The sequence below is a fragment of the Orycteropus afer genome, unplaced genomic scaffold (assembly GCF_000298275.1).
Source record: "Orycteropus afer afer isolate SDZICR_OR568_19922 unplaced genomic scaffold, OryAfe1.0 scaffold00832, whole genome shotgun sequence".
Lineage (NCBI taxonomy): Eukaryota > Metazoa > Chordata > Mammalia > Tubulidentata > Orycteropodidae > Orycteropus > Orycteropus afer.
In genome coordinates this window covers 112781-127024 of record NW_006922419.1, presented here as the reverse complement: position 1 = coordinate 127024, position 14244 = coordinate 112781, and the positions used below count along the sequence as shown (strand labels likewise).

The window sequence follows — 14244 nt, the reverse complement described above, 5'->3', positions numbered from 1 at the left end:
AATATTAAGCTCCAGGGACTTACCCAATTCCCCAATTGCAAACTTTAATTGGGAACCTACAACCACTTTACCAGCACACTCACAGATTCTCACACAAAGGAGTTTACCAAACAACCAAATCCATTTTAACCACAGCCAAAAGTATTTCATAACCCAAATATGTAAGACCACATTTAAAAGTGTTATGATAACCAATAAATAATAAACTAGTGCTTAAATGGTTTTAGCTTGGGGTTTATCTTAAAATAGTTTGCATCAGACAGTCTCAATAGATACAGTAAATCCCTCTGAATATTGTGTGCATGTGTGGGTCTACAGAATATCTCATATACAAAAATAGAGTACTGGATGACAGATGGAGCCAGATTGCTTTGGTTCATATGCCAGCTCAGCACCTGACTAAGCAATAGCACCTTGAACAAGCCACTTGATTTTTGTATGTCTCAGATTCCTTACCTATGAAATGGAGAGATTGTAGTGACTACGTCATTGATTGTTGAATGATGAATTAATACAGTTAAGAGCTTAGAATGGTGCCTGGACCATTTTAAGTACCCAGTGGATGTTAGTTATTTTATATGTTTATATAAAATACTCCCTTTGATTAATAGAGACATATCATAAACTGGGATGGTAAGAGACAGTAATGTTAGGAAAGCAATAATAGAAAAAGCAAATCCTAAATTTTCTGAATTGCAGAACAATCTTATGCAGATAACCTTCTATGTCTAATCTACTCCAAAGTAATTTGGGAATCTTTTCTAAGTGACATTTGTATAATATAGGTTAATTACAACTTGAAATAATTTTTCCTCTATCTCTTACTCTTTTTATGCAACAAGTATTATTGAAATTGTAAAATATCCTTCTCTAGTATCTGAGAAGCACAATAAGCTACCTAACGCTTCATATAATCTTATCTGCATCCTCATGGGGTGGTCAACCCAGATGCCATGGTTGCAGAATGTTCAGAAAATGTGCTTTGAAGACATAAATTGGTGGATGTCATCATTGCAAAACATTGTTCAGTAACTGATATTTTTCTGTATATAATTATCAATGCTTAATCGTAAACATAAACACTATCCTGGAAATATCAACATTGGAAAGTATATTTAAATCTATACATTCTTTGCTGTAAAAGCCTGCAAGATGCAGCCAAATGTAATTAACAATTTCTATAAAACCTAGTTTTCCTACATTTTTCTTGTGCTTTCTGACCAATAATTTTTCCCCTAAGCACTTAATGTTGCTTACTTTGGAAGAGAACACAGGCCCTACAGCTACCCAAGACATCAACATACTTTACTATTTGAGGAAGCCTCAGCTTTACCTTTCCAGGGTAATAGAGAGTCATGAAAGTCAAACAGAGAAGGACTAGATAGGATATATCTCAACACAGCTTTTCATTGCCCCGAGTGACTAACACATGCAAGCAGTTTTATTGGATAACACCAAGATGCATATAAAAATTTCAATTTTGCTATACCACTGTCTTTTCATACTCAAGGATTATATCATCAAAAATTAGATCTCTTATGGGAAAATATAAATATTTCCAATTAAGGTACTGACTAAACATAGAGGGTATCAGTATTATTCCATGTTTTCAAGTAGAAATAATTACACAGATGAAATTCTCTCAGTATTTGAAGTCTGCTATTATCTCTTTCACTTCCCACCGGGTTCACATTACTTATTCTACCAAAAGGAACAGCAAATCAGTTGGCAAAAAGTGAATTCTGATTTGGGGAAACCCAGTGTGTTTCAGAGTAGATCTTTGTTTTCAATGGCACTGACCTTTTAGAAATAGGTTGCCAGACTTCTCTTCTGAAGCATCTGGGTGGACTCGAACATCCAACATTTCTATTAGCAGTAGAATATATTAATCATATGTACCATTAAGGGACTCTTCTGTGAAGAAATCAGATTTAAAACTATTATTGACATAACTATTCATAGCAGCATTATTCATAATAGGTAAAAACTATAAATGACCAAAGCATTCATGAATGGTAAACCAGTAATGAATGGATGGATGAAATATGATATACAATGAAATACTATTCAGCCATGAAAAATGAATGGAATATCAGCAGATGCTTTGATATGGATGAACACTGAAAATAACATGCAAAGGCATTTGATTGTGTGGATCATGACAAATTATGGATAACACTGAGAAGAATGGAATTCCCAAGCAATTGATTATGCTCATGAGGAACCTGTACCCTGACCAAGAGTTTGTTGTTCAAATAGAACAAGGGGACACTACATGGTTTAAAATCAGGAAGGGAGTGTGTCAAGGTAGTATCCTTTTCCCATACTTATTCAATCTGTATGCTGAGCAAATAATCTGAGAAGCTGGACTATATGAAGAAAAATGTGGGTTCAGGATTGGAGGAAGAATCGTTAACAACCTGAGATAAGCAGACTATACAACTTTGCTTGCTGAAAGTGAGGATGACTTGAGGCACTTACTGATGAAGTTTGAAGAATACAGTCTGCAGTATGGATTACATCTCAATATAAAGGAAACCAAAATCCTCACAACTGGACCAATGAGCAGCATCACGATAAATGGAGAGAAGATTGAGGTTGTCAGAATTCACGTTTCTTGGTTCTACAATCGATGCCAACAGAAGCAGCAGACAGGACATTAGATGACGTGTAGCATTGGGAAAGTCAACCATGAAGGAACTGTTTCAAGTGCTGAGGAGCAAGGATGTCTCCTTGAGGACTAAGGTGCGCCTGACATAAGTCATGATATTTCCAGTCACCTCTTATGCATGTGAGATCTGGACAATGAATAAAGAAGACCAAAGAAGAGTTGATGCTTTTGAGTTGTGGTGCTGGAGAAGAATGCTGAAAGTACCATAGACTGCTAAAAGAACTAACAGATCTGTCCTAGAAGAAGTGCACACAAAATGCTCCTTGGGAGCAAGAATGGCCAGACTTCATCTCACCTGTTTTGGTCATGTTGTCAGAAGGGATCATTCCCTGGAGAAGGATGTCATGGTTGGTAGGGTGGAGGGTCGACAAAAGAGGGAGAGGCCTTCAAAGAGATGGATTGACACGGTGGCTGCGATGATGAGCTCAGATATAGCAGGGATCATGGAGTTGGCGCGGGATCGGGCAGTGTTTCATTCTGCTGTGCATGGGGTCACTATGAGTCAGATATGACTCGACAGCACCTAACAACAAAAACAACACATTAAGATATAATATATTATAGGTGTGTGTAATTACCATACGCAACAGAAAATAACAATTAACAGTAGATGCTTAATAAAAACATAAATCTTTACTTGTAAATGTCCTGCAACAAATCTCAATTCTAAGTGGGCAATACAGTGAGCTTCCACAGTGTTGCTGTCTTACACAACTTCAGGTAACACATTTTTCTTATTTTCAATAACCTCACTTGAATTGTGTGATACACGGACCATTTCACATCAAAGTTAAATATGTTCAAGTATTTGGCTGAAATAAAGAAAATAAATTATTTTTCAAATCTGGAAACACTTTCTATTTGCTCCTCACTGGCCTCAATCATTGCTGGAATCCTGCTTTGGTTTAAGAGTGGGACTTAGATGACCTTGAAGTGCTCATGTTTTTGTTGCTTTTAGGTGCCATAGAGTTGTCTCCAACTCACAGCACCCCTGTGTACCATAGAATGAAACACAACCAGTTACTGCTCCATACTCACAGTCCTTGCTATGCTTGAACCTATCACTGTTATTGTTGTTGTTATGTGCCATCAAGTCTCACCCAACTCATGGTGACCCCTCTTTGGTTTCCGAAGCAGTATCACTACAGAAGTAGATTGCCCAACCTTCTGCTGTAGCACTTTGTAAATCCAGCTCCTTGAAGTTCTTCCCCTTTTTTGTTGACCCTCCACTCAAAGTTATCTTAGATCTCTAAAAATCTATGGATTATCATTTTGTGTATTCCCAAATTTGTTTTTAACATAAAACACTAACATTTCTTGACAGTAGCAAATAAAGTAGTTTTTAAAAAATAAATTTATTTTATTACACTGTGGTCAGGAACCAGTTGAGAAGAAGTGCTGTAGAGTCAAATAAACCTAATGTTTGTGAGACTCTAGATGTTTATTTATCACCTCTGGATATAATTTTGCACATTTATATAATGAAGTTTCCAGAGACAACTCAAGATGCACAAGACTATATATGGAATATATAGTAATTGGTGAGAAGTTAATATACAAACATCTGCCATTTAATAAGAATGTTACAATAAACTGTATTTAAATTCAAACTTCTGCTTTTTAAAATCCATTGCAGAATGAAAATATACTTAAAGCACACATTTATAGAAGAAAGTGGGTGTTTTGGTTACCTACTTCCACTCTGACAGGAATCTACAATGAATAGGATGGCTTGAACAAACAGGAGTTTATTCTCTTATAGTTCTGAAGGCTACAAGTCCGAAGTCCAAGTGCCAGGCATCTGTTGACTGTATGAAAGCCCCTTGATCTTGGGTTTCAGCTCTGCTTCTTGCTCCTGGCCTGACTGAAGCTAGAAGCATATCTTCACTCAGGCAGCTGCTAGTTGCTGAGGCTAACAAGCCCAGGGTTGACAAATAAAATAGCACAGTTTCGATGTCACCAAACCACATGGCAGGCCATTAATTCAAGTCCATTCAAAGTCCCAAGGTTGGCAGATGATGGCAGCCTGCTGAACAATGACATGGCTACATGCAGGGTTCAAGTGTGCCTTAAGCTAGTGAGCATTCCGCAAGGCTTCTCCTTATATTACAGGAAGCAGACCACATGCCTAAGGCAGCTACACAGTTGCCCATAGTAGATTCCACCATGGAGTTGATTACCAGTCTTATCATGGGGAACACTATATCCAGCTACCCAGCCACTCAATTAGGCCCAGCCAAGTTGATACACTACTACCACAGAGGGAATAGGTATTTTTAGATGTCAGAACAAGGAGAAGGTATGATTTGACTCTGGGCCCTGATGAAGATATCTGATCAAACTAAGCAATGTGGTAAACTGAATTTCAGGGATGGAGGCATAGTACATTGATAGCTGTAGGGTAGGGGGTTAGGGTTGAAAGAGTACAAAATGACATTTTCTGTACCTCCTAATTTCTAACATATTACCATGGATAATGCCTCATATTACCATGGATAATATAAAAAAATATTTTTATGGGTGATTTTAAAATGATTTTGGTTTTATATATATATATATATATGAAGATACTCATCCATCAAACATCTTTTCAAGTACAATTTAGTGACTCTATTAATTTTATTGTGTGACTATCACCAGTATCTGTTGCAAATAGATTGCATTTGAAAATAAGGGGCACTCACCTATGCAATGTTTGTTGTAGCACTTTTCACAATAGTCAAAAGACGAAACTGCTGAAATGTTTGTCAGTGATGAACAGATAAACAAAATGTGGCATAAACACCCAATGGAATACTATTCAGCCATGAAGGGAAGTGAAGTCTTGACACATGACATAGCAAGAATCAACCTTGAAAACATCATGCTGAACAAAATACTTTAGTCTCAAAAAAAAAAAAAAAAAAAAAGAAATACCATATAGTATAATTTATTAGAAATAATCACATATATTAAAAAAACCAAAGACTATTAGTGTTTCTCAGGAATGAGCTGGAAGAGGAAAGAGGGAAATTTGTTTAGGGGGCGTTGAGTTTATATTAATGATAGTGCAATGATTTGGAAAACAATAGTGTGAATCATTGCACAACTTAAGAATATAATGAATTTCACTGAATTGTACCTGTAGAGATTGTGGACTTAATGTATGCTTTGACGTGCAGAATTTTACTACTAGACAGATATATAGGTAGGTAGGTAGATAGAGAGAGATAGAGATAAACAGATAGATGATGGATAGATAGAAAGAAAATAAAACTTTTTTTTTTAAAGAATCATCCTAATACATGTTTTCTTAAAAACAGTAGCCTTGCATCTGTTGACTATATTAGTAAAAACAGTCATTAAAGTCTTTTTTTTTTTTTTTACTCTTTGTTCATTACCCACCAAACAACCAGGAGATATTTAAAATCAAGCATTTAATGATTCATTGCTTTTGAAAATCCTTTTTGTAGAATATGAGAGTGTCAAGATAAACAAATAAGAACAGAAAAAAAAAATTCAAGACAGTGTGGATTATGTGTATTGATGTTATACAGTCATAAAATCTATGGACTAAGGGTGGTTGACATGTAACTGGGGGAAGGGAGTTAGACAGTGATTAATGAAAACAAAAGAGAACCATTAAAAGATTGCCATATTTCTAAATGGGGAAGTGAAGAAGGTTGTTTCAGCAAATGGAAGAAATAGGATGAATATTGGAAAGATGAGAATCCTTAACAGGAATGTATCTGAGCTTCATGGGTGTGTGATTTGACTGGAGGAAGGTGTAGAACCAGAGTAGCCATAAAGCACAAAATTAAACTCAGTTTTATTATTTCCCAGACATTGATCACTTTGAGGGAAAATTCCAGGCCTTGCTAAAATCCTTGTTGCAGTCCCAAGGGGAAACCACAGCCCCAGAAATCTAATTAATCACATGTTTTCATAACATGCATAAACGAAGGCAGAGGCTTTAGAGATTTAGTCCCAAACGTCTCTAAGTACAAATACAATGTGATCTTCCCAGTGCCCCCCATCCAAAATCAGAACAGAAAACATGCTCATCTCAGGTAGGATTCTGAATTGCCAATTTACAAGACTATAGGAAAATTTTTCTTTTGGGAAATATGAGGAGTCAAATATTGAAAAATTTGTAAGTAAATCATTTTTTACCTCCTTATTGAATTAAATAAACTCTACAACCTAACAGTCAAAGATGCGATTTATGGTTGATCCTGTATAAATTTGACTGACATCATTTATATGAGTAAAGTAGCTATTTCATTAATTTATATTTTAACTAAACTTTATAAGTAACACATTACTTTATAGTACTGTTCAAGTGATGTTTCTATCATGTGAATTTAAGATTTGTTCTGTTGGTATGTCTACTATGATTGAGGTATCACAATAAAAAATACCAGTATGTACACATTCAAGTTCATATAGACTTCATATGATAATATCTAACTACAGAAAAAAAATTAAAATCACACTACAATTTGCATGTCAATTTTTATACAACAGGGAAATTCATAAACACATACACACAAGGAAAATAAACATTTTATAATTCTGAGATATTAATTCTTCTCCCTATTTTCATTTTTTATAGAAAGTTACAAGTAAGAATAAAGAGATGCAAATATATGTGCAAATTCCATTTTTCCTACTTTGTATCACTTCTCTTCAGTTTGTCAATGCACTTTCCTTTCAGTTCAAGTCAGGCATTGGACTGGGTAATAAATGTTCAGCAAATAAGAAATGAAGTGTGGTAGGAAAGTTGTATAAAATATGTTTCATATATGTTTATGCACTTAAAATTAAAGCATCATAGACCAAAAGAGTAACATAATAATTTTAATTAATTTATATGCAGTTTTGTTCATTATTGCTGAATCTTTAAAAGCAATTATATTTCTGAATGAATAATACAAACATGGTTATTTTTTGTTCAGTGTTGTTGTTGTTGTTATGTGCCGTCAAGTCCACCCTGACTCATACCTCCTTGGGTTTCTGAGGCAGTATCACTACGGAAGTATATTGCCCAACCTTCTTTCTGAGGAGTGGCTGGTGGGTTTGAACCACCAGCCTTCTGGTTAGCAGTCAAGTGCCTTAGGCACTATGCTACCAGAGCTCCCTTTTGTTCAATAGTGTATTTAATTTTACACAAGTCTGATATTTAGAACTGTTTCTTCTGGCTTTGGGTATCTAACTTTATTGTATCATTTTGAATCTGGAACATCCTCTGTTGCTGTTGTTGTTGTTATGTGCCGACTCATAGCGACTCCTCCTTGGGTTTCCGAGGCAGTATCACTACAGAAGCAGATGGCCCAATCTTCCTTCCAAGGAGTGGCTCGTGGGTTTGGACTGCCAGCCTTCTGGTTAGCAGTCAAGTGCCTTAGGAACTATGCTACTAGGTTCATTCAGATCTACTATTTGAGATAAGGCAGTAGAGGCTAGTATAAATGACATATATGAAGAATGACATATAGATTTAGTTTCTGAATCAAAATTTTCTGAATTTCCTGTTTGAAATATTTAATTTCTTTTTTCAATACCATAACAATGCCTCTTTCACAGCAATGGTTATGTCTATTATTTTGTTAGGATAAGGAAAACAGCTTACAGATAGTGTTCTATTTTACAAAGAATACTTTGTGAGTCTCCAGTGAAGTTAATCTCTGATCTCTAACATTCTTAATTATTTTTGTAGTAGTTTAGAACAAGAACAAAGGAAAATGGAAGGAGAAAATTGCTCCGACTTAACTGAATTCCAGTTCTTGGGAATTACTAATAACCCTGAGATCAAAGCAACCATATTCGCCTTGTTTCTGTTTGTATATCTCATTATTCTTGTGGCGAATCTTGGAATGATCATTTTAATTAGACTGGATCCCCAGCTTCAAACACCGATGTACTTTTTCCTCAGCCACCTCTCTTTCTGTGACCTCGCCTACTCCACAGCAATTGGACCAAAGATGCTGGTGGACCTCTTTGTCAACAACAAAACAATCCCCTTCCTTGGCTGTGCTCTGCAATTCTTCACCTTCTGCATCTTTGCAGATTCTGAGTGTCTCCTGCTGGCAGTGATGGCCTTTGATCGGTACAAAGCTATTAGCAACCCTCTGCTCTATACAGTCAGTATGTCAACCAGAGTATGCTACATGCTCATGGCAGGAGTATACCTGGTTGGCATGGTGGATGCTTTGATCCATACTACATTAACTTTCTGCTTATGTTTCTGTGGGTCAAAAGAAATTAATCATTTCTTCTGTGATGTCCCTCCACTTCTACTGCTGTCTTGTTCAGATACACAGGTCAATGAGTTAGTGATATTCACCATATTTGGCTGCATTGAACTGAGTACCATTTCAGGAGTTCTAGTGTCTTATTGTTACATCATCCTCTCAGTTTTTAAAATCCACTCTGTTGCAGGAAGGTTCAAAGCTTTCTCCACCTGTACCTCCCACTTAACTGTTGTTGCAATTTTCCAGGGAACTATGCTCTTTATGTATTTCAGGCCAACTTCTTCCTACTCTCTAGATCAAGACAAAATGACTTCATTGTTTTATACTCTTGTCATTCCCATGTTAAACCCTCTGATTTACAGTCTACGAAATAAAGATGTCAAAGAAGCTCTGAAAAAAATGAAAAATAAAGTGTCATTTTAAACAGTTATATATACACAGAAAGAGTTGTTTTCTTAGACTTATATAGTACAATACATTACGTTCTCAAATACTTGAATACAATGAGTATTCATATAAATATGTGACTATACACATTAGGTAGTTTCCTAAATATGTTGTACTTTCTTATGTGTCTTCAATTTAAACACAGTATTCTCTAATTTTGGAAAATGTCCTTGTCTTATTCTGAGTGTTACAAAATTGTATTTGTTCAATATTTCTTTCACACATTAACTGAATTTTTCTAGGAATTATTGAATGTTTATTTATTGTTTAGAATATTAGTGCTTTGTATTTAATGATCAATCTCTATACTATTAAATCCTATATTCTTTTGTAAATGGAAAACTTTAATTGACTAATCATTCAAATATTTCTTTAGAAATCATAACATATCATGAAGTAAAAAATAAGGTGTTTTTAATCCAAAGTAAAATTTCTAAATCTTTTGTGCAAAGAAGAAATGCTTTTTTGATATGGGGACACATGGTTGCTGATCTAAATGATGAATGTTATTGTTGTTGTTATGTGGCGTTGAGTCAGACCCAACTCACAGTGACCCCTCCTTGGGTTTCTAAGTGGTATCACTATGGAAGTAATTGCCCAACTTTCCTTCCAAGGGGTGGTGGTGGGTTTGAACTGCCAGCCTTCTGGTTAGCAGCCAAGTGCCTTAGTCACTATGCTACCAGAGCTCTTAAATGATGAATAGAGATGCTAAATAGAAGAGAGGATAGTATTCTAGGCACAGGGGTTTACAATTAGTGATGATGAGATGGATAGGACCATGCCTTTTTAGATAAAATGAAACCCAAAATTATTAGATATTAGACAAGAAACAGAGGGACTTGGTAAAATCCATACTTGTGTTGCAATTCTTAACCTTTACCTCTCTTCTTCTAGGAAGATTTCCTTTAATTTCCCTTCTCCATTCCATCTCAGGCCTTGATAAATGCCCCTAGTCTTGTTTTATGAACCATATTCTCCTTAAAATGTAATTTTGTCTATCACTCTATATACAACAAAGCATATATATATATATATATATATATGCTTATAACCTGAGATTATGAGAATTTGGTGATGATGATGATGAGTGTTTCATCCCTGTTATGACATCCACTAATGACTGAAGGCAAATATTATTGCCTGAATATGATATTCACAATGTTGTGGCTAGTGGGTTAATGTTTTGGTCCATTTCTTTATCATGACTACTTTCCTCAGCCTTGGTACTGAAATCTCTAATATGAAAGTGGCATAGTGATGAGAGATTTGGTTATATTGTGTCCATAATATAGAATGGGAAATGGCCTATAACTAGGAAGGGAAATAGTAAGGAAGGAGACAACCTGAGCTGTGGGCTTTCGGCTGTCTGGAAGACAAAGCCATTTTGGTTGTTTACAAACAGCAGCCATTTTGGATATTTAAAGAGACCAAGGGTGTAGCCATTTTGAATTTTCATGAGTGGTGGCCATTTTGGATATATAAAAGAAAACTACAGACCAATATCCTTCATGAATACAGATGCAAAAATCTTCAAAAAAAAATCCTAGCCAACAGACTCCAACAATATATCAAAAAAAATAATACATTATGACCAAGTAAGGTTCATATAACGTCATTGTACCAATACCAAGCTGTTTTGACTATTGTGTCTATATAGTAGTTTTTGAGATCCATCACATAAATAAAACAAAGGAAATAAATCCCACGACTATATTAATTGATGCAGAAAAGGCATTTGATAAAATCCAACATGTTTTCCTGAAAAAAAAAAAAAAAAACTTTCAGCAAAATTGGAATAGAAGGGACATTCCTCAACATAATAAAGGGCATACATGCAAAACCAACAGCCAACATTATTCTCAATGGAGAGACACTGAAACCATTCCCCTTGCAAACAGGAACCAGACAAAGATGCCCTCTATCACATCTTATATTCAACACTGTATTGGATGTCCTAGCCAGGGCCATAAAGCAAGAAAGGGAAATCAAACGCATCCAAACTGATAAGGAAGAAATCAAACTATCTCTATTTGCTAATGATATAATCTTATACCTAGAAAACCCAAGAGCCTCAGCAAAAAATACTGAAACTAATTGATATTTAGCAAAGTGGTGGGATATAAGATCAACATACAAATATCAATTGAATTCCTCTACACCAGCAAAGATATTGATGAAAAAGAAATAAAGAAATCAATACCATTTATAATAGGTCCTCAAAAAATAAAATACTTGGGAAGAAATTTCACTAGAGACAAAAAAAGACTTGTACAAAGAAAACTATAAATCACTACTCCAAGAACCCATAAGGGATCTACATAAAAGGAAGAACATACCATGCATATGAATAGTAAAATTGAACATTGTGAAAATGTCACTACTACTCAAAACGATCTATATATCCAATGCAATCCCAAACCAGATCCCATCAGCATTCTTTAAGAATATAGAAAAAACTATCACTGATTTTATATGGAAAGAAAAGAGACCTTGAATAAGCAAAGCACTATTGAAGAAGAACAAAGTAGGAGGTCTCATACTCCGAGATCTCAAAAACTACTATATAGCCACAATAGTCAAAACAGCTTGGTATTGGTACAATGACAGACTCATAGACCAGTGGAACAGAATTGAAAACCCAGGTAGAGATCCATCAACCTATGGTCAACTGATTTTTGACAAAGGACTGAAATCCATTAAATAGGGAAGTGATAGTCTCTTTAACATATGGTGTTGGCAAAACTGGATATCCATTTGCAGAAAAATGAAACAAGATCCATACCTCACACCATACACAAAAACTAACTTCAGATGGATCAAAGACTTAAATGTGAAACCTAAAACTATAAAGTTCCTCAAGGAAAAAATAGGGCAAATTTAGAGGCCCTAATTTATGGCATAAATAGACTGTCAAGCATAACCCAAAATGCACAAACAACTGAAGATAAACTATATGAATGGGACCTTCTAAAAATTAAATTCATATATGTTTACAAAGTCTTCTCCAAAAGAGTCTAAAGAGAACCTACAGATTGGGAAAAAAATGTTTGGCAATGACATATCTGACAAAGGACTTATCTCTAAAATTTATAGAAAATTTCAACACCTCCACAACTAAAAGATTAACAATCCATTTAAAAAATGGGCAGAAGACATGAATTGATACTTCACAAAAGAGGATATTCAGGTGGACAGAAAATTCATGAAGAAATGCTCATGATCGTTAGCCATCAGAGAGATGCAAATGAAAAACCAATGAGATACCATCTCACCACAGTATAATGGCAAAGTTCAACAAGACAGAAAATAACAAATACTGGTGAGGATGTGGAGAGTTTGGAACTCTCATACACGGCTGGTGGGACTGTGAAATCATACAGCCACTGCGGAACACAGTATGGAGATTCCTTAAAAAGCTGGACTTAGAAATACCATTTGACCCAGCAATTTCCCTTCCTAAAGAGAGGAGAGCCAGAACAAGAATATGTATGTGCACAGCCATGTGCACTGCAGAACTATTTACAGTAGCCAAGAAAGGGAAACCACCCAGCCACCCATCAAAACAAAAATGGATAACCAAACTATGGTACATACACACAATGATTCAAATACTGTGCAGCACTGAAGAATAAAAGTCTGCAAAACACCGTATAACATGGATGAACTTGGAGGACATTAAGCTGTGTGAAATAAGTCAATCAAAGAAGGACAAATATAGTTTAGTTCATTATTGTAAAAGGTCAAGGAAAGCTTTATATATAGAAGGAAACTTTCTTTGTTGGTTAATCATTACAAGATTGCCATATTTCTAAATGAGGAAGTTGAGGAGGTTGTTTTAGCAAAGGAAGAAAGAGGATGAACAAAAGAAAGGAGATGAGAATCATTAAGTAGATGTCTGAGTTTCACTGGATGTATGATTTGGCCAGAAGTATAGATTCAGGGTAACCATAAAGCATAGCATTGAACTCAATTCTATTACTTCCTGAACACTGATCACTTTGAATGAAGATTCCAGGTTTTCCTAAAGCCATTGCAACATTCCCAGGGGGAAACTACAGAAACAGAAAGCTAATTAAACACAGTTTCATAACAGAAAAAATGAAGCAAGAAGCTTTAGAGATTTAAGTCCCAAATGTCACTTAGTACAAATAAAATGTGATCTTTCTAGTGTTCACCTACCCAAAATCAGAACAGAAAACATGCTCATCTCAGGTATGATTCTGAATTACCAAATTAAAAGATTATGGTTTTTGTTTTGTTTTGTTTTGTTTTGTTTTAGTGGGGAAGACGAATGAGATATCGAGACGAATCAGATATCGAGAAATTTGGAAATTAATCATTTTAAGCCTATTTATTCAGTTACGTTAGGAACTCTGGTTGTGTAGTGATTAAGGCATTTGGCTGCTAATCAACAGTAAGAAATTTGAAGCCACCAAACTCTCCATGGAAGAATGATGAGTCAGTCTGCTTTTATAAAGATATATAGCCTTGGAAACCTAACAGGGATCACCATGAGTCACAATGAAGTCAATGGTAGTTAGGGTTTTTTTTCTTTTTTTTTTGTATTCAGTTTCATAAACTCTGCAACCTAACAGTCAAGTAATAATAGTTGAACCTGTGTCAATTTGACTGCCATCATTTGTAAGAAAAGTACCTATTTCAGTCAATTATATTTTAACCGAAATACATAAGTAAATCATTACTTTTTGTTTAAGTGATATCACTATACATATGAATTTAAGATTTTTTGTACTGTTATTCTAACCATTATTAAAGTGTCATATTAAAAACATGTTATGTTATGTGCCGTCGAGTCGGCCCCGACTCATAGTGACCCCTCCTTGGGTTTCCGAGGCAGTATCACTACGGAAGTAGGATTGCCCAACCTTCCTTCCG

The 14244-nt window shown here is 35.3% G+C and overlaps 1 protein-coding gene across 1 annotated transcript; it reads left to right on the top strand.

Moving 5' to 3' along the window:
* Nucleotides 1-8343: 8343 nt before the first annotated feature.
* LOC103211987 (olfactory receptor 5W2-like) lies at nucleotides 8344-9324 on the top strand. The gene has a single exon (XM_007957987.2). The coding sequence runs from the start codon at nucleotides 8392-8394 to the stop codon at nucleotides 9322-9324; it is 933 nt and encodes a 310-aa protein (XP_007956178.1). The 5' UTR covers nucleotides 8344-8391.
* The last annotated feature ends 4920 nt before the right edge of the window (nucleotides 9325-14244 follow it).

Coding starts and splice junctions, on each gene's coding strand:
- LOC103211987 (XM_007957987.2), top strand. CDS start 8,392: ATGGAAGGAGAAAATTGCTCCGACTTAACTGAATTCCAGTTCTTGGGA.